At 38.3% G+C, this 20984-nt stretch overlaps 3 protein-coding genes and 1 long non-coding RNA gene across 8 annotated transcripts in view; 2 read left to right on the forward strand and 2 right to left on the reverse strand.

The window, feature by feature from the left end:
- The window catches only part of PIP4P2 (phosphatidylinositol-4,5-bisphosphate 4-phosphatase 2), a 24954-nt gene extending 22071 nt beyond the window's left edge, over nucleotides 1–2883 (forward strand). For 2 of the 3 annotated variants that reach the window (XM_083517434.1, XM_083517435.1), the window contains exons 7-8: nucleotides 1172–1254; nucleotides 1362–2883. In XM_083517434.1, coding sequence (XP_083373560.1) covers nucleotides 1172–1254; nucleotides 1362–1431 — 153 coding nt within the window. In that variant the 3' untranslated portion in view covers nucleotides 1432–2883. The remainder of the gene's footprint in view (nucleotides 1–1171; nucleotides 1255–1361) is intronic. The other variant, XM_083517436.1, reaches the window with a different exon arrangement.
- LOC310713417 overlaps nucleotides 1–6223 on the reverse strand; it is a 20921-nt gene extending 14698 nt beyond the window's left edge. The window contains exon 1 of one of the 2 annotated variants that reach the window (XR_014529219.1): nucleotides 6087–6223. This is a non-coding gene — a long non-coding RNA (uncharacterized lncRNA). The remainder of the gene's footprint in view (nucleotides 1–6086) is intronic. The other variant, XR_014529220.1, reaches the window with a different exon arrangement.
- A 40-nt stretch (nucleotides 6224–6263) lies between these two features.
- LOC310713403 (uncharacterized protein C8orf88) lies at nucleotides 6264–19018 on the forward strand. Of its 2 annotated transcripts, none has more exons than XM_083517496.1 (6): nucleotides 6264–6432; nucleotides 10284–10379; nucleotides 12648–12724; nucleotides 15752–15836; nucleotides 16458–16564; nucleotides 18210–19018. In XM_083517496.1, exons 2-6 carry the CDS (start codon nucleotides 10310–10312, stop codon nucleotides 18252–18254), a joined length of 384 nt encoding a protein of 127 aa, XP_083373622.1. In that variant the 5' UTR covers nucleotides 6264–6432; nucleotides 10284–10309; the 3' UTR covers nucleotides 18255–19018. The 2 variants fall into 2 exon arrangements, with proteins under 2 accessions (XP_083373622.1, XP_083373621.1); XM_083517495.1 differs by having other exon boundaries at nucleotides 18346–19018.
- Nucleotides 19019–19895: 877 nt separating this feature from the next.
- NECAB1 (N-terminal EF-hand calcium binding protein 1) overlaps nucleotides 19896–20984 on the reverse strand; it is a 40210-nt gene continuing 39121 nt past the window's right edge. Inside the window, exon 13 of the mRNA XM_083517387.1 lies at nucleotides 19896–20467. Within this exon, the coding sequence (XP_083373513.1) occupies nucleotides 20439–20467 (29 nt within the window). The 3' untranslated portion in view covers nucleotides 19896–20438. The remainder of the gene's footprint in view (nucleotides 20468–20984) is intronic.

A 20984-nucleotide genomic window follows, 5' to 3' on the forward strand; every position in this document is an offset into this window, starting at 1 on the left:
ATAACTTCTGCTGTGATTTGTACACACAGATGCTCATGCCCTTGGTGATGTCAATCTAAACAAAGAAAGTGCAGCCAGTGTGTTGAATGCAGAAAAAATGTGGTTCCTGGCTTCCTTAAATTCTATTCTGATCACGAAAAGGATCAATAGCTATAGAGTTACAGTTATGTCCATTTTCATCTTATTTGTGCCTTGTTGCATGAATTCTTCCATGATACTTGGAACTGTAGTAGGAACTTGCTGCACTGATGTAGGCTGGAGTTTTATACACACTTAACATAGGAGCATGTCCGTCTGAACTTAGAAAACAAGCATATGCAAGATTGGACTGCAGATGTGCATGGAAGTACTTCTTTACACCTGGGAAGCTGTGACCTAACTGTGAAAGGGCAACGTCCCCGAAAGGTTTTATGGTAACTTTATAGTGCACTGTTCCCAAATGAACAAAGTTACATAAGAAAACATATATTGACCCAAGAGGTGATTCCCCACATTGTCTACTATGCATGCAAATATGCTCCCTCAGCCTGAAGTGAGATGAGCGCCAAATCCCATAGTTGCCTTTGACTGGACTCAACAGTCCAGGGGTCCTTTACCTTTTACCTATATATTTTATGAATGGCATTTAACCCATTGAAGACAGCAACAGGAGGGGGTAATTGCTATATTGCAAAGCTCTGTTAAAGGCAAGGCTTTGAGGCAAAAACTGTAGCAGGAATAGCAGAGTTCCTCAAAAAAGGGAGCTGGAATATTAGATTCTTAACCCCCCCCCAAGTTTTTCCTTTTTAAGAAGAGCAAGTATATTCCAAAACAATAAATGTAAGTTGTAAAATATAGCTTTAAAATGGTAACTTTTAATGTCCAATTTATTATTTTATTTCACAATTAAAATACAAAATTTGTGGTGATCAGGGTTGCATTTATTGTTACACTAAATATGATGGCAAGTATGCCTCCAGCAAACTTGTAGAATTGTTTATGATGTAATTATTATGGACATCTCAGTAAGTTTGACTAATCCTATACCCTATACAGTACTTCCATTGTTTAGAATGTAATTGGTGTTCTGTGTCTTTTGGAAAACAGCATGTTCTTTTGGGTAAAAACTAAAAAATATTCCTGATAACTTACTGAGTATGAAATGCAAAATAACTTCTCTCTATGGCAATAGATTTCTGATGTGCTAATAGGAAAAGGCTGTGTCCCAAACAAGTTAACTCAGAACAGATTGCAATTGCTTCAGAAACCTATAAGGTTGTGTTATTTTTTCCTTTAAGTATTAATTTTATACCAATTGTTAATGCTTCACCTTAAAGATTTAAATGATACTTATTAATTGGTGTTCTTTTTATTTTTAACAGGTTGGTACGCAAGATTTTGCCAGAAACTTTCATGCCACTTATGTTTCTTGGGCTATTGCTTACCTCTTAGGCTTGGTCTGCCTAATTCGAGCCTGCTACTGGGGAGCCATAAAAGTCAGTTATCCAGAACACAGTTTTGCATAGACTCCTTATGCTTTCTTATAGAAAATGGATATTTCTAGAGGGTCTGATAATATGAACTGAGTAACTTAAATATTTTTCCTTTTAATATTTCCATTCTGTTACAGATAGTTATAAGGCTGGGGATCCTTTAAAAACAAATGTTCATTGCACTACATTATATGCAAATAATTTGTTTTGCTGCTAGATTCCCAACCTCTGAATACTAAAGCTTTGTTTACACTATCATACATCTGTCTTAAAAGTACTGTTGAATTTAATTCCAACTACAGTATTCTTTTACTATATTAAACAGTCTGTGCCATTTGAGATGAGTATGTAAAAGCAAGGTGTTTGAGTTTCTACAATTGCTTCACATTTGTATGTACACTTACAAACTGTATCAAAGCAGCCTGCTTTAAAATTTTAAGCAATAAGCATTTTGCTTTAACTGCTTACTGTAACTTCTACTTAAGAACAAAGTGATCTTACTAAGTGTGCATCATTTTGAAGAATGGAGCTTTTGCTAGGGTGTCACCATTTGTAAACACAGTATGCTTTCAAATTTCCAAGTCAAGGTGTAATATTTTGGTAGTCCATCTTAAGAAAAATGTTAATTTAAACACAATTAAAATTCAGCTTGGATAATTTTTTCTTTATTTCTTTCAAGGACCCTGGCACTTAATATTTTTTATCTTTTTACAGGCAAAGCCATGATTGGATTAATGGAACTTAATTGCTAGCAATTTGTATGAGTTCCTTTACAGGGTCTAAGTAAGGGAAGCATTTGATATGACTTGTTTTATAAATTTAGATGACTATAGGGTGATGTTGGGTTACCTCTCAGTTTGCTTGGATTGTGATTTATTTTCCATAATAGGAAAATAATTTTCCAGTCACTGCAAAGGGAAATATAGCTTTACACTAACTAATAGGAAATGAAATAGAGTAAACAGTTACTCTGATCATTCCATAGATGTATAGCTGGTTAGTATAACACTGAAAACTAGTTGAACAATACAACAACTAAAGATGATTTTCTTGAGGTCACAAATAATTTATGGGGACCAGTTATTGCACTGCCCATCTTTGAAGTTTTACACAAAGTGTTTTTTAAAATTCTGAAGGAATACCCTGAGCCCTTTAGATTAAAGTAGTCCTTAGATAATGGGAGTTGAGGTTAGATAAACGTGAATGTTCCAGGGTTGTGCATAATATTTTCAATGATCTATATTCCTGTTTGGGGGCAAAGTGATGCTTGGGTGAGGATTTGGAGCACAATAAATGTATCCTTCAAACTGTAAATGAAAGTCTTTGTATAATGTTAAATGTACAAAAGCAGTAGCTCAGGATTACCATGTACCTTTTAAAATACACTAATAAAGATTATTATTCAAAGCTATTATTTTTGGATTCTCATTGGGGAACCTCTGTGGTGGATTCATTGAACTTGTAAGCCAGTAGCCAGTGATTTGGGATTCATAGGAAAGACACTGTGAAGAACAAGAGGGGGTAATCTTTCTTCCATGGGGTACAGTGACTAATCCCATGAGGCAGGATAGTTTAACCCATTAATCACCAATGCAGGCCCTCGGAAGTAAATCACATTCAATTCAATGGGGCTTACTCCTAGGTTAGTTTGGTTATGATTGCCACTTAACCACAAGCAAGTCTTTTTCACGGCAACATTTTAGTTCATACATGTGTAATTTATACAGGAAATGGTAATAGGTGTGTCTTGATGAAACAACGCTCTTATAAGAGCCCACTACTCTAGTGCACTGTATATGCTGCTTTCCGTGAAGGCTGCACAGAAACTTCAGCTACTACAAAATATGGCTACTACATGCTGAGGATTTTTCTGGGAGCAGTTGAAGGTCTTTTTCATTTACCCAGGTCTTTCAGTGACATTTTTTTTAAAGTTTTGCTTTATATGTATTATTCCTGGAGAGAGTGCTGTTGCATTTCTATTTTTGAGCTTTTAAAAACTAAGTGGGTCTAGATGTCATAGGATTTAAAATCAACACATCAAGTTTTTTGACACAAATTTTAAAAATAATAACAATGCTTTGTTTTGACCAAATATACAAAGAAATAACATCACCAAAAATTTGTTTATTGTGACCAGAATAACAACTGAAAGGAACTTGAGGATGTTAAGGAAAAGGACATTCTAAAAGTAGGTTTCATCTGGAATACCTCCAAGACCTTCGTAAAATGAAGAAACATTATCAACCTTGAGGCTTGAAATGAAAAATCTATAAGGGCAATGGAACAGCCAGTTGTAAAATTGGCACTGTATTATAGTATTTCAACCTTATGATAAGACTATTTTCTCATTGCCAAAGTCATAATGGACTTCAGGTTTTTTTGTAAAATCTTTTAAGTTCTCAAGTGCATGTGTGAAATAAGCAAGGTTACACTATGAAGAAAATGTAGACCACCAGAGTTTCTGTGATATTTTCATCATGAAAGGCCTCTCTCTCATGGCTGGTGGGCACTGAAGGTTAACTGTATATAAGACAGTTTATGATTTAAGAATTAAGGACCCTGAAGGGACCATAAAAGCCCTTGAATAATAGCATAGGGTCAGAGTGTAGCTTGCTGCCAGTGATATACACTGAGCAGAATGTGAAGGAGTCTACAGAATTGTAGTTAGAAGGTACAGATCATCTAGACCAATCCCCTGCAATTCAGGAATCACAGCTAGACAATTCCCAACAAATGGCCATCCAAGCTCTCGTTTCTTCCCCCGGACGAAAGCAACAATGCATGAGACCAGGGCCACACAACGGAAGATGTAAAAATTTCTAAAAACAGAAGATGGCAACTCTTTTCATACAAAAAATTCCAGGTTCAATCCCTTTTATTTCCACTTAAATTATTTGTGACAACAGGTGTTGAGAAAGATGCCTGCTGCGGAGCCTGGAGTTACTGCCAGCACACAGTAATGTCCAAAACAGACAATGGACTGATTTTGCTGAAGCACTTAAAAGGAAAAGCATAACCTGGAAAAGTTGGGGTCAAAAACTCCAGTCTAAGTTGTTCTATGTAAGTTTAATTCATATGCAGCTTCATCCTGACCTGAATTTAAATGTCTAATAAAAACGTATCTTCATTTTCATTGCTTTAAGCAGTTTTTTCAACCTTTTCATTCCCCATCCTTTCTACATTTAGTCTCCAAGAGTGCAATCACACTGTGGTCATTAAGGCACAATGTAAGTGTGCATAGGCTTGCAGCTCCAAACCAATACGCACTTACCTGAGAGTAAGTCCCACAAAACTAAACAAAATTCCATTGTTAGGTTGTAATCCTATGCACGCTTACCTGAGCAGAAGATCCATTGAATGCTGCAGGATTTATGCATACATAAGCTCAAGCAGCAAAATGGGAAACATGACTCCACCCACTTTCCATTCTATACAGTAGATGTGTACCATAGTTCTACACATTAGCTAAGAACGTAAGAGCCTGCTCAAGCAGTGCAATGGTCTCTATCTCGTTCAGCACCCTGTTACTTTACTCATTTCATAAATTTTATATACTGCTCAATTCTCACATTGGCCAAACAGAAACCACAGGCGGGACCTGAGCACAGCACCCAAGTCCTACCCAGTGGGATTGATTCATAAGCAACTTCAGCCCCAGTAGCTCCTGAAATAGATTTCAGGACTGTGCCCTTCTTCATGTGCCTTGTCCAGGAGAAACCCAGAAGGCGGCAACACCAGAACACACCTTTTTAGTGGTGGCTACCCATTTGTGGAAAGGGACGCGGGTGGCGCTGTGGGTTTAACCACAGAGCCTAGGACTTGCCAATCAGAAGGTCGGCGGTTCGAATCCCCGTGACGGGGTGAGCTCCCGTTGCTCGGTCTCTGCTCCTGCCAACCTAGCAGTTCGAAAGCATCTCAAAGTGCAAGTAGATAAATAGGTACCGCTCCGGCGGGAAGGTGAATGGCGTTTCCGTGCGCTGCTCTGGTTCGCCAGAAGCAGCTTAGTCATGCTGGCCACATGACCCGGAAGCTGTATGCCAATAAAGCAAGATAAGCGCCGCAACCCCAGAGTCGGTCACAACTGGACCTAATGGTCAGGGGTCCCTTTACCTTTACCCATTTGTGGAATGTTCTCTCCACTATCTTTAGGGGCTCAACGGGACACTGTGACAGAAACCAGAGTGCACGGAGACGCCGTTTACCTTCCTGCCGCAGTGGTACCTAAATAAATAAAGACTGAGGGCACATAACCAGATTAATGACGCTGTTAGGATGTGGGACATAGCAGCAATGCGCTTTGACAAGCGGTATACTCTGCAAAACCAAAACAACCGAGACGGGACTGCTCAAGTTAGAACTTGGCCTGGACAGGCTCTTCCTAGAATCATAGAACTGTAGAGCCAGAAGGGACCTCATGGGTCATCTAGTCCAACCCCCTGCAATGCAGGAATCTCAGCTAAAGCATCCATGACAGAAGGCCATCGCATCCAACATCTGCTTCAAAACCTTCAAGGTATCCACAACCAATGTCGAGCAGCTCCTTACCAGTTCCAACTCCAGGATGCTCCAAAAAAATAATGGGGGACCCTTCCCCTTTAAAAAACAAAAACCCACCTAGGTCCAGAGATTGAAGGCGCGCCTTTCCCTTCCAGCCAAGTCTGTCAACCCCGGGTGGCTCGAGCGACCGAGCACGTGACGCCAACGGCCTCCGCCGCCTGCACAGCGCAGGCGCGAGAGCGCGCGCCAGCTTCGGAATGCTTAGCTGCACGCGGGGAGACCGTTAGTTGCTTAGCCAGGGGAGAGAGTTCCGGCCCTGGCTCCACCCACTTTCGTAGACGGCCCCGCCCACTTCGCGCTTCTAAAAGTGTGAAGGCGGCGACGGGTGGGCCTTGTCAGTTGTGGTTGGACCGGGACGCCGAAAGCTGCCGAGCCTTTAATTCGTCGGAGTTCGCGGTAAATGGTAAGGAGGGGATATTTGGAGAGGGAGGAGTCGTCGTCGTTTGTTCGCCAAGGTGGAAATGGGGAGCGTCCCTCGCAAGGGGAGCTCGTTGTCATGGGAGAGCGAGGCCTGTAAGCCGCCTTGAGTCCCCTGAGGGGGAAAAGGCGGGGTATAAATATTTAAAATCAAAACGAAACAAGCACTAACTCTTAAGAGCCTCAGCGAGATGAAGGAAGAGCGAAATTTTATGGAGGCCTGAAAACGCGACCCCACCACCCCGGGTTCACCATATCGGTTTTCCATTTCAGTATTTGGCCCCCTGCCCCGTCGAGGTTGCCCTTGGACTCTTTCCTTTTAAGCGGTCTCCTGAATCTCAGGGATTTTTTAAATTTAAATTTATTTATTTATTTTGGAGTTCTGGTGTGTGGATGCAACCAAAGCGGGACTCCGCCCCTCGCACTTCTTTGCCAAGGCGCCTTTTAAAAAAAGAATATTTCTTGGTATTGTTTCGAATATAGCAGACGGTGTTGTTATAGCTAACGGGCAAATAGGTCGCTGAAAATTAATTCTGTCACTTTAAAGTTCAGCAGCATACTGTCCAGGGAGTTTTTACTGGGACCCAAGACCATTTGGTTTCTCTGAACGGTCCAGCAGGAAGTAGGGGCCGTGTATCTAATATATGTGTGTGCTTTCTTTTGATGTGATGGGTTAGGAAGCGGATAGGATGGCCATGTGGTTAAATCATTTGAGTAAATTAATCATATCTGATTTGATTAGGTAAAGCTACATACGTTTGTATACCAAAACCAATAATCCTGAATTCCTTATTTTCTCATAATGCACACAGGTATTGCAGCTGACACCCTCACTCTTTGTCAGTACTTATATATTTTTTTAAAAAAACACCCCTGAAAAGAAACATGCTGCCCAGGCAAAGAATGATTCCCATGCCTAGTGATGTGGGTTGTCTGGAAAATCTTGAATTGGAAGGGTTTCCATGAATTTATGAAATGGAAACTTCCTCCAGAAAAGCACTGGAAAACATCACTGCCCATGTTACATTTTAGACACAGAAAGTTGTAAAATGTATTTGTATTAATGTACTTTTAATCTTTGTTGGAAGCCTCCCAGAGTGGCTGGGGAAACCTAGCCAGATAGGCAGGGTACAAATAATAAATTATTATTAAATTATTATTATTAAAAGTGGAGGAGATGACTACCTGGTTCATTATGACAGTAAAAATCTTTAGTATCTGGCTGCTATTATTAGAATTTTGCTTTCAAACAGACAAACCCAAAAGTAGCTGAGGTCTATTTAGGTTGGGAGAAAAAGTAATTAACATATTCAGTTATAATAATCATTATTTCATGATAACTCTGACTGCTAATACATGTTCAAATACATGTAACTAAAGCTTATAGATTGATAAATGTGAAAAGGAAGTAGTTTCTTCTTTTACAAAATATTTTAAATGGCTAGCTAAAAACCAAAATGGAAGATAGTATCCAGCAACAGCTGACTTTGATGATTAGGGTTTATTTAATTTGCACATATCCATTGGCATTCTCAAGGCCAATAAAATCACTACATGCCTACCTAGGATACAACAAAGTAAAAGTTCACAAAGGCATCACAAATCACATCTTCAGAAGCGCATTGTACAAGGTATGGACAACTTATCAACCCTTATTGGAACTGTATACACCATGGTGGCTATTACTATTAGAAGCCTTCTCAGTCAAAAAAGTAATATTGTATAAGAGGGAATTGGGCAACGTACAGCCAATTAGTAAAGGAAGAACAAGGCCAACCAAAGCTGAAAACATTCAAAGAAACAAGGCACCATCTCACAGACTGGCTTCAATATCACCAATGTTTTTTCCTCGGATAAAAAATTAGGCTTTGGGAAGGGAGAATCAAAGTTGCAAAAAGTATTATTAGGAAATAATAAAAAAAATATTATCTCAAGTATACAATCTATTATTAGAGTGGGACTTAAAAGATAAACAAATAAAAGAAGCACAGATCAAATGGGTTCAAGATATCGGACATGTAATACAATTAGACCAGTGGGAAAGGTTATTGAAAATTGATAGAAGATTCAATAGAATATTCACTGCCTGCTATTCTGTAAAAGAGAATATCATGAAGATGTTCTATAGGTGGCATATGACTCTTAAATATATATAAAATATATAAGACCAAATCCAATCTTTTTTGGAAATGCATTAAAGTAGAGGGTACTATAATGCACCTTTGGTGGGGCTGCAAAAAAGTAAAAAAAATTCTGGGGCTGCATCCACGATGAACTAAAAAAGATGCTCAGGATATCTTTAGGGGAAAAAACAGAGTCATTCTTACTGAGTAGTAGGATATGAGATACCACAAGACAGGGAAAAAATCTTTTATGCAACTGCAGCAGCCAGGTTACCCCTTGCAAAGAACTGGGAAGGAAATTATATATCCACAGAAGAGAATTGGCTATCTAAATTAACAGAATTTATAGAACTGGCAAAATTAACTGTGGCAATAAGATATCAAACACATCAGAAATTAAGGTCACAATGAAAAAATAAAAAAATTCCTTCCAGTAGCACCTTAAAGACCAACTAAGTTAGTTCTTGGTATGAGCTTTCGTGTGCATGCACACTTCTTCAGATACCACACGAAATGCACACGAAAGCTCATACCAAGAACTAACTTAGTTGGTCTTTAAGGTGCTACTGGAAGGAATTTTTTTATTTTGACTATGGCAGACCAACACGGCTACCTATCTGTAAGGTCACAATGGTTATGGTTCGAAGAGTATATGAGTAAACACTGCTCTAAAGATAACATGCTGATATGTTTAGACTAAGCTTGTAAAGCCATCTTGATAATATAATATAATATAGTATACTAAAAGAAATACATGATTTGCAATGTAAATAAGAACTTGAATGAATAAATGACGAGCGCTGGTGGAGGGAAGTCACAAAGGTGTATTTTCATCCACCTATTTTATGTACTTATTTCTTACCTTAACTTTTTTCTTTCGTTTTTCTTCTTTTCCTTTTTTCCTTTTTGTTGTTATTATGATGATATTATGGTTGTAAATGTATGTGTATTAATATTTGAATGAATGTCTAATCAAATAAATTAAAATAAAATAAAATAATTTTTAAAAAATCACTGTAGAAAACAAATACATTAAAACTGCAGTCCTGTACTTGTTTACCTAGGAACAAGTCCCACTGAACTAAATCAGGCATACTTCTGAATAAACATGTTTAGGATTGCACTGTAAATCAATTTACAATGACATGAAAAATATGACTCCTACGATGTTGTCCGCTTTAGTGCCTCCCTCAAGAAAATAGCCATAACTTCAAAGAGTGCATAACAGTTCAATAATATGCTAATAGTAGATTGGGAAATAGTTTACTGTTTTAGCCATAGCGAACATTCCCAATCAAATCAGGATTAATAGGCCACTACTCTTGCTTGACTAAACTAACTCTGGTGAACCAGAGCAGCGCACGGAAACGGCGTTTACCGTCCCGCCGGAGCTTCCCTTTACCTTTTATTCTTGCTTATTAAACAAGAGAGGCTAAACCTGTTATATATTTAGTTGAAAGATACAGCTGCTAAGTTCACGTTTAGGGTGTAACTGAAATATTGCATAACATTAGGAATTAAGCTTCTTTTTAAGGATGAGACAAGAAAGTTCAAAGATAGGGAACAGGGTTAAGGGTTTGGTGTGCGATGCTAGAGAGTGTGCTACAGCAGGTGGACAACCTTAAAGTTGCAAGGCTGCTAAATGCATGTTAAGCTTCTTAATTTCTGGATGTTCTATAGTTATTTGCATGTACATGTACCTTGTCTTTTACAGTATGGCTCCTCAAAGTGTTTAAAATAATGGAAACAAAAGGAATGATTGGTAAGCCCCTCCAGCCAGCAAGACCTGCACGCCATCTTTCGTCCCATGGTAAGCTTCTTGATGATTTTGGAGTGCATACTTGGAAATAGAGTACCAAACTATATTAAATAGCAATTAGAGGAGAGATCAAAATAAAGGGAGGGAATTTTAAGCCTTTCCTTCTATGCCACAGTCCTAACAATAGTTTCTCTGTGTGTTTGTTTGTGTGTGTGTGTGTGTGAGAGAGAGAGAGAGGGGGGGGTGAATTTCTAAATTCTTTTAGATGTGGTAAAGAAGTAGAAAGATGGGCATCAAGGCTGAGAACTCAGGGAAGCTGCCATTGTCAACAGTGGCATTTATAATAGTTTAACCCTAAGAGATAGCATTACTAGTTTTTATGTGCCCATATGTATTTATTGCATTTATCTATTATCATTATGCCAAGACACTATTACAAATAGTACAAAATATTCTCTGACTGATATCTAGAGCTGATGGCACTAGCTGTTTTGGCATTTAATCGCAGCCCTCCATTACAAGTCATGCAAAGCAAGGTTCTTCTGAATATTCCCTGAGATAAAGTTCCATTAGATATAGTGGGGCTTAATTCTGAGCAGACATCTACAGAACTATGCTGTAAAAATAACCAACCCGCCCCGCTTATATTTTTGCCATATTCATTGACAACATTACCATCCTCTGTTATACATACATAAAGTTATATTATATTTCTTTACTCTCCACATTTGGTCTGTTGGCAAGTAATGCTGCTTTTCTCTTAATAACACTGCAGAGAAATACAGCCCTTCCTCTCTGTTCTGTTCGTGAAAACTCTGGTTCATTTCCTGGTCACCCCTTGCATTTACTACTGCAACTGTCCTTTTCTGGCAAAAAAAATCCTAACTTTGCATGTACACCAAGGGGTTCTGAACTGGTGGTGACTGACCAGGAAAGAAATCTTGGCTATGGTGGATAGCTCAATGAAAATGTCAAACCAGTGTACAGCAGCTTTGGAAAAAAAAAAAGAATGACATGTTGGGGGTCATAAAGGAATTGAAAATATTATGTCTTTATACAAATTATGGTGCAACCACACTTGGAATATTGTGCACACTTCTGGTGTCCACACTTCAAGGATATTGTAGAGCTGCAAAAGGTTCAGAAATGAGCAACCAAAATTATCAAGGGACTGGAGAAACTCCCCTATGAGGAAAGCAAACAACATTTGAGGCTTTTTAGTTTGGGAAAAAGGAGTAAGTGGAGATGTGGTATAAGATTATGCATGATGTAGAGAAAGTGGATGGGGATAAAAAATTTTCTCCATTTCTCAATACTAGAACCCAGTCATTCAATAAAGCTGAATGGAAGATTCAGAAGGGACAAAAAGTACTTCTTCACATTGTGCATAGTTAAACTAGGGAGTTTACTCTCGCTTTTAACAGGAATTGGATAAATTCAAGCGGGACAAGGCTATCAACACGCAGTAGTAATCATGGCTATATTGCCTCTAGCATCAGAAACTATATGCCTCTGAATACCAGTTGCTGTGGAACATGACTGGAGAAAATACTGTTTCATTCATGTCATGCTTCTGAGCTTTCAAAATACAACCCCCCCCCCCAAAAAAAAACTTTGCTTGGCTTTTAGTTAAGAAGTTTATCTCCCCTGTTTTTATCTTAAATTGTTTTATCCTGTTCTTAGTTGTGTGGTAATAATTTTAGTGACTTGCTTTTATATTTTATGTAAGCCTATATGAATTTTTATTTTAAAGAACTACTTTGAATTTATTATTTTTAGAAAGCACAATATAAATTTCTTCATAAATAAAAAAGCCTAAGTCCACTATGGCACTGCCATCTTATCTGTCTGTTCATATAAATTAATATTTCCCTGTCCTTCACAATTGCCCTTTCTCCCTTGTTGCTCCTTTTGTCTTGATACAACCTTAATTTTGTCACCTTACTTCAGATTTCTCCTCAAAACCCACCTTTTCTGTAAAGCATTTTTCATAACCCTTTAGTCTTCGTACTCTGTTTTAACAAGTAACCAAAATGCATTCAAGTTCTTCCATTGTTTACTCCTGCCTTAATTTCTGTTACCTTACTAGTGGCGAAACATGATCAGCTGTGCTGTATTTTATATTGTAAGCTTCAGATATTTACAAATCATCATGTACATTGATGGTTTCATGTATGTTTTGTATGGACTAAATATTACACTGTTGCTCGGGATTCAGGGTGTTTCATTTTTGAAGTTGGATTAGAGCAAGAAAGTTGCTCAATTTACTAACAAAGAAGTAAACATATTAAATTATTTCTACAACATCCTTTCCCACAGTATCAGCAACCACTTTCACTTTCCAGACAAAGTTTCCATGCAACCCTTCTGTACGTTTGCATAATGAAATTAGTTCGGTAAGTATTCATCCAGTATACAAAATAAATAGTATTCACTGTATTCTGGGCTACTACAAATGTCCCAATTGAGCTTTGATATAACTAGATAATAACTGTGTCTCAACTTCAGTTTTCAATTTGGGAGACGAGACTAATGATGTGCCTTAAGATTATAAAGCTGAATGAAATAATTATTTTTACAGTAATACGGTGGGGGGATGATGATTTTGGTAGCTGTGCCTACAGAATCAGTAGTAAATCGTTCCATTTACACACTAGGTAGTCTAATCCTTGAAATCTCCCCCAGCCTTTCCTATCCTGGTACCCTCTAGAGATGTTTTGGATTCCCATCAGTCGGAGGTAATATTACAAATGGTCATGGGTGATGGGAGTTGCAGACCTAAGCATCTAAAATGCAGAAGGTTGTCTACTTTGTATTTCTCTGGAAATTAATTGGGTATGTATAAAGCAGTTTGAGACCTGATATTTAAGCAATTGTGTCAAGGAACCCATTTAGATGAAGCATGACCATTGACACAGTAGTGAAGTATAGAAAGGCTCATGGATCAATAGATAAGACTCCATTACAAGATAGAAAATGTTAATACTAACTTCCTCATTTTCATTTAAGTGGCATGCCTGTTAAAGTATCTGTGCGAATATCACATATAGTGACTGCATACGTACCATTTTTGTGTTTGTTTGGGATAGTGAAGCAGTGTAAATCTGACGTTTGTGGTCTTGGTAGGCAGGCAGATACTGTACATAACAGTTAAGGACACATTTTTTGTGGTAGCGGTATGTTTTGGTTTTGTGATGGCCTTAAATGTTAACAAAATAAATGTGCTATATTTTGTAACACCTTAAATGCAAGCAATTTTACTGTGGTCTGAATTTTCATGGGCTAGCTTCCACTTTATCGGGTGCATGAAGTTTAATGGCTATGTGTACGCAAAGACACACACACTAATTATATAAGCCTCAAACAGCACTTCAGACAAGCTTGCTCTGGTCTCTTTCAGGATTCATTTATACACACCTACACCTTGTATGCGGGTGGCTCTGTGGGTTAAACCCACAGAGCCTAGGACTTGCCGATCAGAAGGTTGGCGGTTCGAATCCTCGCAATGGGGTGAGCTCCTGTTGCTCGGTCCCTGCTCCTGCCAACCTAGCAGTTCGAAAGCACGTCAGAGTGCAAGTAGATAAAGAGGTACCGCTCCGGCAGGAAGGTACACGGCGTTTCCGTGCACTGCTCTGGTTTGCCAGAAGCGGCTTGGTCATGCTGGCCACATGACCCAGAAGCTGTATGCCAGCTCCCTCGGCCAATAAAGCAAGATGAGCGCCGCAACCCCAGAGTCGGTCACGACTGGACCTAATGGTCAGGGGTCCCTTTACCTTTACACCTTGTTTGCAGTGTGGGTGTAAAACTGAGGTTATAGGACAGGCTTCCTCAACCTCAGCCCTCCAGATGTTTTTGGCCTACAACTCCCATGATCCCAGTGGTCAGGGATGATAGGAATTGTAGTCTCAAAACATCTGGAGGGCCGAGGTTGAGGAAGCCTGGTATAGAGGAATACAGAAAGTACCAACAGTGATTATTATGTTATTAAAAATGGCTACTTACAAAATAGCTGCTGATCATTCAAAATACAGTGATATTATTATTATTATTATTAGTATTTATTAGATCTGTTTGTTGCTTGTTAGGTATGCAAGCAACTTAAATCACATTTAAAACATAAATATCAATACATTATGCAATAAAAACAGAAAAACAACCCCCTCAAACAGCCCCAGGAAGCTTTGGCAGTGCATGAGTAACAAAATGACATCATCTTAGTCTATCAAAAGCTTGGGGGAAAAAATGATATATCTTAATTGGTGCTGAAAATACAGCTTGGGGGACCCAAGCAGTAAAGAGGTTTATAGGTCAAACCAGCACTTTGAATTGGGCTTTGGTATCTTTGCTTTGGATGCTAACTGACACATGTAGTTTGCTGATGGTACCTTTGTCCCTATTCAAGCCACAAGTGATGACAATTAACATCTTGATAAATTGTAATACAGCATTTTCACATTAGTCTCCCTTGAAACTTCTTTTCTTCAGGTTACAGGGGTCTGGTAGGTCGGGTTTCTGCAAATAGTTTTTGAGTCTTGCCATTTCTGGTGTCAAATTTGCATCAGTTTATTATTCTATTTTAAAATCTGGCCTATTAGTCCATAATTTGGGAAACAATAACATAGAACTGAGCACAAAATTCACATTGCTGCTGTCCCCACCCTCTGAGCCACTGCTGGCTGTAATAAGCAGTTCAGCCGTTTTTAGAGATTAAATAATCAGTAGGAAATGTTAGTAGCCAGCATAATCTATGTCAACTGTCTTTTTCTTTTCTTTTTCTGGCTTTGTCTCTGCACCAGCACTTTGTGACTGGTGGGCATCAGTAAATTTCAGCCCAAGCAGTAGGAGGTTTGAGAACCCCTGTTTTCTGGAGGCTGCAGAAATGCATTGCAGGCAGATTGAACATTGGAAGATGCGAAGGTGAAAGAACCTTTTGATGCTGGCGCTAGTTCCAGTAATAATTTTGCAGGGTGGACAAGTGGACAGACTTTGCCACATGGCTTGTTCCTCTGTCCATGTTACATGACATATTGCTGGTGAGTAGCTGTTTTAGGTTGGGTGGCTGTCTGTAAACAAGTACAGGTCTACCACCCAAGGCCTGTGAGAAAGTGTGACAGTCTTACTTTCTACATCTCATTTCCCTTTTGCAGCTACTTACATACATATGTGTGACACTTCATGCTTATGGTGACATGGACTGCAGTCCATGAAAATTTATGCCATAATAAACTCGTTAATCTTTAAGTTCTACAATATTCATTTGTTTTGCAACCACAAATCCTGCTACTGCTACTCTGAATCCCCCCCATTAATAGAATTAAGCATTCATCATAATAGAATTATGTATTCATCACTATATTTGCAAGAACAGCTAAGATGAATTCTAGACTGCAGTAAAACATCAGTATTTTATTCTTTGTTTTTAGATGTGCAAGTCTAATGGAATGCTGGTTTTAAATGACAGTCTGATTCCTACACTGTCAGAGCAGCATAAACCTGAAGTCACAAAAGGTAAACATTGTGAGTAGAAGTACTGAACTATACTAATAAACTGGAGGTGTATGGACTATTGAAAAGCCAATTTTTAAATTTGGGACATGTCTTGATGGGCCTTTTTACATTGTCTCAGGATTGAGTAAGAGGATTCAGGCAGTCATTGAGGAAACATGCAATCATCTTTGCATATTTACACAAAGTTTACCTCAGATTGCAATGTTAGTCTTGTTCTATTATTTAAAGTTTATAAAACTTTGGAATTGATTTGACTGAGTAAAATGGAGATTTACTTGTGTTCAAGAGCTCATTCAGTACACAAATCTCATTGCAAGACAGCTTTTTGTACATCAGAGGTAAATGAGCTAAACTAGGTTTCAACTGGTTGACATTTCCTGTCCCTTCTCAATATTACTAATGCTATAGAACTCTCAGCTTTAAAACTATGTATAAATGGGTATCCCATAGTCTGTAGAAATCCCAATCTATTACAATGCAGCTTTCACAAATACTCACTTGCCAGTGAGGTAAGAATCATAAATACTATAAAAATAGTTTAATTTATAATTTTCACGAGCTGTTTCAATCATGTATGTACTTTTCAGCACAATACTTAACATTTAAAATTTGCATTGACAGAGAGAATAACATATAGTAGAGATTTCCTCTTGAAGCTTTCAAAGGTTTCACTTGCACAAAAGAAACCAGAATTTCTTCCCGATCATCCCATTGTACTTGAAAAACCAGTAAGTGTTTGAAAGTATTTAAGTAGCTTGTTTTGTGTTAAAAGGAGTACAGATTAAGTAATTGGTGAAGCTTGCTGTTGGTATCTAGTGCTGCAGTCATTATCTTACCCAGTGCTTTTTTTCTTAAAAAATGTTTAGGGGTACTCTCATTTTCCTACTCGTATTGAAATACTGCCCCTCAATGAGTCCAAACTTAGATTCACAAAATGTTTAGGGGTATGTGTATCCCTGCGTTGCCCCAGAAAAAAAGCACTGATCTTACCCCTCTTCCCACTATATCCCCCAACACTCCTGAATAGCTTCTCAAGTGTCCAGGGACAGCACAAAATGCCTGAGATGTGGAGCAAGGGGGTAATTAGACAGTATTTGAATAGAGCTCTTCTGATGTAAGCTGCCTTCACTCAGTTACCCCATCCTAGCCACTATCGCCCAGCAGGAGAATGGGGGTGGGCTATACCCTTTGTACAAGCGTTCTTGCTTGAGCAACCTAGTTCCATTTATGCAAGCTCCTTCCAAATTACTCAAGGAATAGTTCCTACTAATATGTTGCACACCTGGGAATTCTTAGTTTTTCAGAGCATCAATTATGATAAGGTAAATATTGTATAATCTGTTGAGATGTTCTTGTGTTTCAATACTTTCCCAGTAACTCAAGTCATTCCCATAATCTGACATGAATACAAGAACTATAGGTATGACACAGTAAAGTGGGGTGTGGCTCGGAGTTTTTCAGAGAGCTGCTGTAGGGGAATGCTATAAAAATATTTAAATGTTTCTGGGTTTAAAGAGCAATCTGGAGGGTATGGGAAGGGCCTTACAAGATTACAAGTATAGAAACTGACTCAAATTAATGGATATACTCCCATTTTTTTATCAACTGCTATTACTACTCCAAGTGCTTGTGTTCTCTTATTTCCTGGTTCTGTTATCCATTTATTATTTTATGTCAAGGGGGCGGAACTGGACCTGGTTGGTGGGCCAGATCCAGAGTTCTCCCACCTGTGTACCACTTAGACAGGTGAATTGCCCTATCAACTTATACTCTGTTGTCAGCTTTGAACTCAAGGCTTGCAGAGTGCAACAAGTGTGTGCTTGATTCTTTTCCTTTTGGTAATTTGGTACTTTTTGAATTCAGCACTATTATTATAGCATCACATTCTGCACATATGTCACAAGCAATATACAAAATACCGTATATTAAAACAGCCAAAGAACAATTAAATAAGAGCACAGAAATTGATAGCAGGTGAATTTAAAAACAAACAGCAATACAAAGTATTGTTGCTGCAGGGAATCAGGAAAAAAAGGCTCCAAAATTGAAAGAAACCAAATTTTACAAGTGTGCTTCTGTTTCTCCCGTTTCAGTTGGCACTGTTGGTTTACCTGTCTCAAGCCTGATGCTACATGCCATTTGGTGATGGGCAGGTGGGGGTGGTTTTGACTAAACCATGTCATGGGCTAAATGGGGAGGCGTGTGAGCTGAAGGTTCCCTTCTGTAGTTTTACGCATATATGTGTGCTCCCAGCTTTTAAAATACTTCCTCAGAGTCTAGTCCTGAGCTGTGATTGCCCTTAAGCTTGCTTAAATATCTATTGTGAATATTCTTCATTAACTAAATTTGGTGGTGGGACATTTTGTCTTGTAGAAAAACTATTTACTACCTACTGCAAGCAACAATAGGTCTTTCTGAAGATGAGGAATGTGTCTTTTTCACCACTAAAAATATAGGGAAATGGGATCTGTAATGCCAATAGACTGTAATCAAAATTTATCTTTTACAGTTGGTGTACCCATCAGTTCATTTCGGAAGTAAAGCTGTTTTCAACAGAAAACTTATGTGAAAACTTCAAGTTTTGTATGACTTAAACCAATAGTTCATTGAGCTTTTGTAGTTATAAAGGAGAGAACTGCTAAAATGAGGCAAAACCACTGTCACTTTTCAAATTTGGAAATGTTGCCTATGACACCATAGCTGTGATTCCCGAAGGACTGAAGTTCACTTGATCACTTTTGCTGCAACTGATTAGATATGTGCAATGGTGAGGAAGGCTATTCTCATTGGTCGGCTACTATAAACTACTGACTCCTCATGGCTACATACACCTTACAGTAAGCCTTCAAACCACCATCACATAGTAAACATTCCTCTGTATCAACCCTTAGTGAATGTTAAGTACGCTGTGTATTATATATATATCTAAAATACTGGCTAGTCTTTTATAAAAGCACATACTTAAATCTCTTCCATTGAAATCATTGGGACTTGACTTTGGTTGGATTGTGCCATTTTTTTTCTAGTGTTATAACATTTCTGATGTATTTATAAATAGTAGCGGTATGTTTTAATAATTTTATCGTGACCTGTCCTTTTCCCTCTCTGCCCTTCCCCCATTTCTCACCTTATCTTTTTCCATCAATCACTGTAACTCTTCCTAAATAAACTAGATTGATTCAGGGTGGTGTGGATTTTAAACTGTGTAATTATGTGACTGTAAGCCGCTGATCTTATTGTCTTAACTTTAGTCATCAGTATACAAAACAGTCCTACTTGGGAGTAGACCTGTTGAAATGAATCAACTTAAGTCCATTGATTTTAGTGGGTCTGTTGAGTAGGACTAAAGCTTGATACCACTCTCTATAACCAAGTGATATCTTTCTAGGTTAACGATAGCTGTTGCTAGCAGCTATAGCTCTGTGGCATCAGACAGTGGAATTATATAAAGGCTAAGTCCTATCCTGCTTTTTGTACTAAAAAAAATAGTAGTTTGTTCTGCTAGACATATCTCACTTTATGATTGCCAACTTACCTGCTGCTGACATTGCAGACAGATATACAAATAATGGTTACTTGCAACTTGTGCAGGGTTCTGTTCTAAGGATTGTGTGTAAAGCCATAATTGTGTATAGTCAGAACAACCTCCTGAACTGCCCCCATGTGAGCATCCCTACCCCTCCAAAGCCAGTGCAGCAAATGGACTTTGCCTCCAACACAAGGTAGAGAGCTTTTAAGCTCTCTGCTTTCCTTACTGGGCTGTGTTCCTTAAATGGACATCCTCGTCATAAACATTGTTACAGGTAACTTAAGCGATTTCAACTTTGCAGCCAGTCAGTTGAAGTTACACAAATGAAATGCACTGAAGGTGGACAGCTAAATTCGTTCTCATTTGTGACTTGACCTATCATTGTTGGAAGGAAGACTGCTAAATGGCCTGTGTTTCTGATTTTTCCCGAAGGCTGCAAACAGGTTTTAAAACTGAGCTAATCCTTGTGTGTGTGTTATGAGTGTAGAGATGTAATAGCACTTTCTTCCATGGACAAAGTTTTTCTTGAAGATCTTTTGGCTGTGCATGTGCTTACAGCGGAGCTTTCCATTTTTCAGTAATAAATAGTAAGCTTGACTTAACAGAGTAGCAGCAGCAGCTAAATATGAGCTGTTAATATAAATGAAAAACTTGTGTCAATCCAGGAGTCTTGCTTCCCATTTAGTATGTTATATAGAATAGCTTAGTATCCATGTTGGGCTGACTTCAGTGCACACCATGTTATTAAGCAAAAGGCAGCAATGTCCAATGTAAGCATATATGTTAAATCTACATCCTGCTTTGTGTCCAAAAATGATTTCTCAAATAGTTACAGATAGTTAAAACACACAATAAAAGCACTGTGCACAATAACATAAACAGAGCCATATGAAACAAATTAAGATCAATAAATACCATTATATAATTCCATAAAGTAGCAACAAATAACTTCTACAATGTGGCCCTTTTTAAAAATGAAAGGAATGTTATCTGCTAATTTTAGAGGCTTTATAATAGTTTTTTTTTAAAGTAATGCAGAACATATGTCATTAATAGGAATTATAGCGAAGCTTCTAGTTGTTGTTGAGGATCCACCAGGAAGCTGAAAAGGAAGTATTCATGCTGATTAGACAATTCTAGTATTTCAGCAACTTCTTAAATTGTACTAGCTATTTTGGTTTTTAATGAATGAGTTTATTCTAGCCATTCAACAGTTTGCACAAATGAAAGCACAGCAATAATCAGAGCTTTTCATATGGAATAAGAAGCTGTAACTAAAGTTACTACCAAAATGAAAATAAACCTGGACCGTCACTAAATCAGGTACATGTTAACTAAGCTCTGATTGGCGAAAGGAAAAAAGAATAGGGCAACCTTTCTGTAGTAGTAGAAATTTTATCAGCTAACCAGTGAAACACAGTGATATCTCTACCATGGAACCCGGAGAGAACAGGTGAAATTTTATTATCTCCTCATATGATCACATAGACGTACTGTTAAATTGAAACCCAATTTCCAGGTCCCCAGAGCCGTAAGACCAGGAGGGTTCTAATTTTGCTTATTATATCACAAAAGGGAACACATGAGGCAGTGTAAAGGGGAATCCAATACATATTGTT

The sequence above is a fragment of the Podarcis liolepis genome, assembly GCF_965112155.1.
Source record: "Podarcis liolepis genome assembly, chromosome: 8".
Taxonomy (NCBI): domain Eukaryota; kingdom Metazoa; phylum Chordata; class Lepidosauria; order Squamata; family Lacertidae; genus Podarcis; species Podarcis liolepis.

Coding starts and splice junctions, on each gene's coding strand:
- LOC310713403 (XM_083517495.1), top strand. CDS start 10,310: ATGGAAACAAAAGGAATGATTGGTAAGCCCCTCCAGCCAGCAAGACCT. Junction 10,380..12,647: donor ACGCCATCTTTCGTCCCATG/GTAAGCTTCTTG, acceptor CCTTTCCCACAG/TATCAGCAACCACTTTCACT. Junction 16,565..18,345: donor CCATTGTACTTGAAAAACCA/GTAAGTGTTTGA, acceptor TATCTTTTACAG/TTGGTGTACCCATCAGTTCA.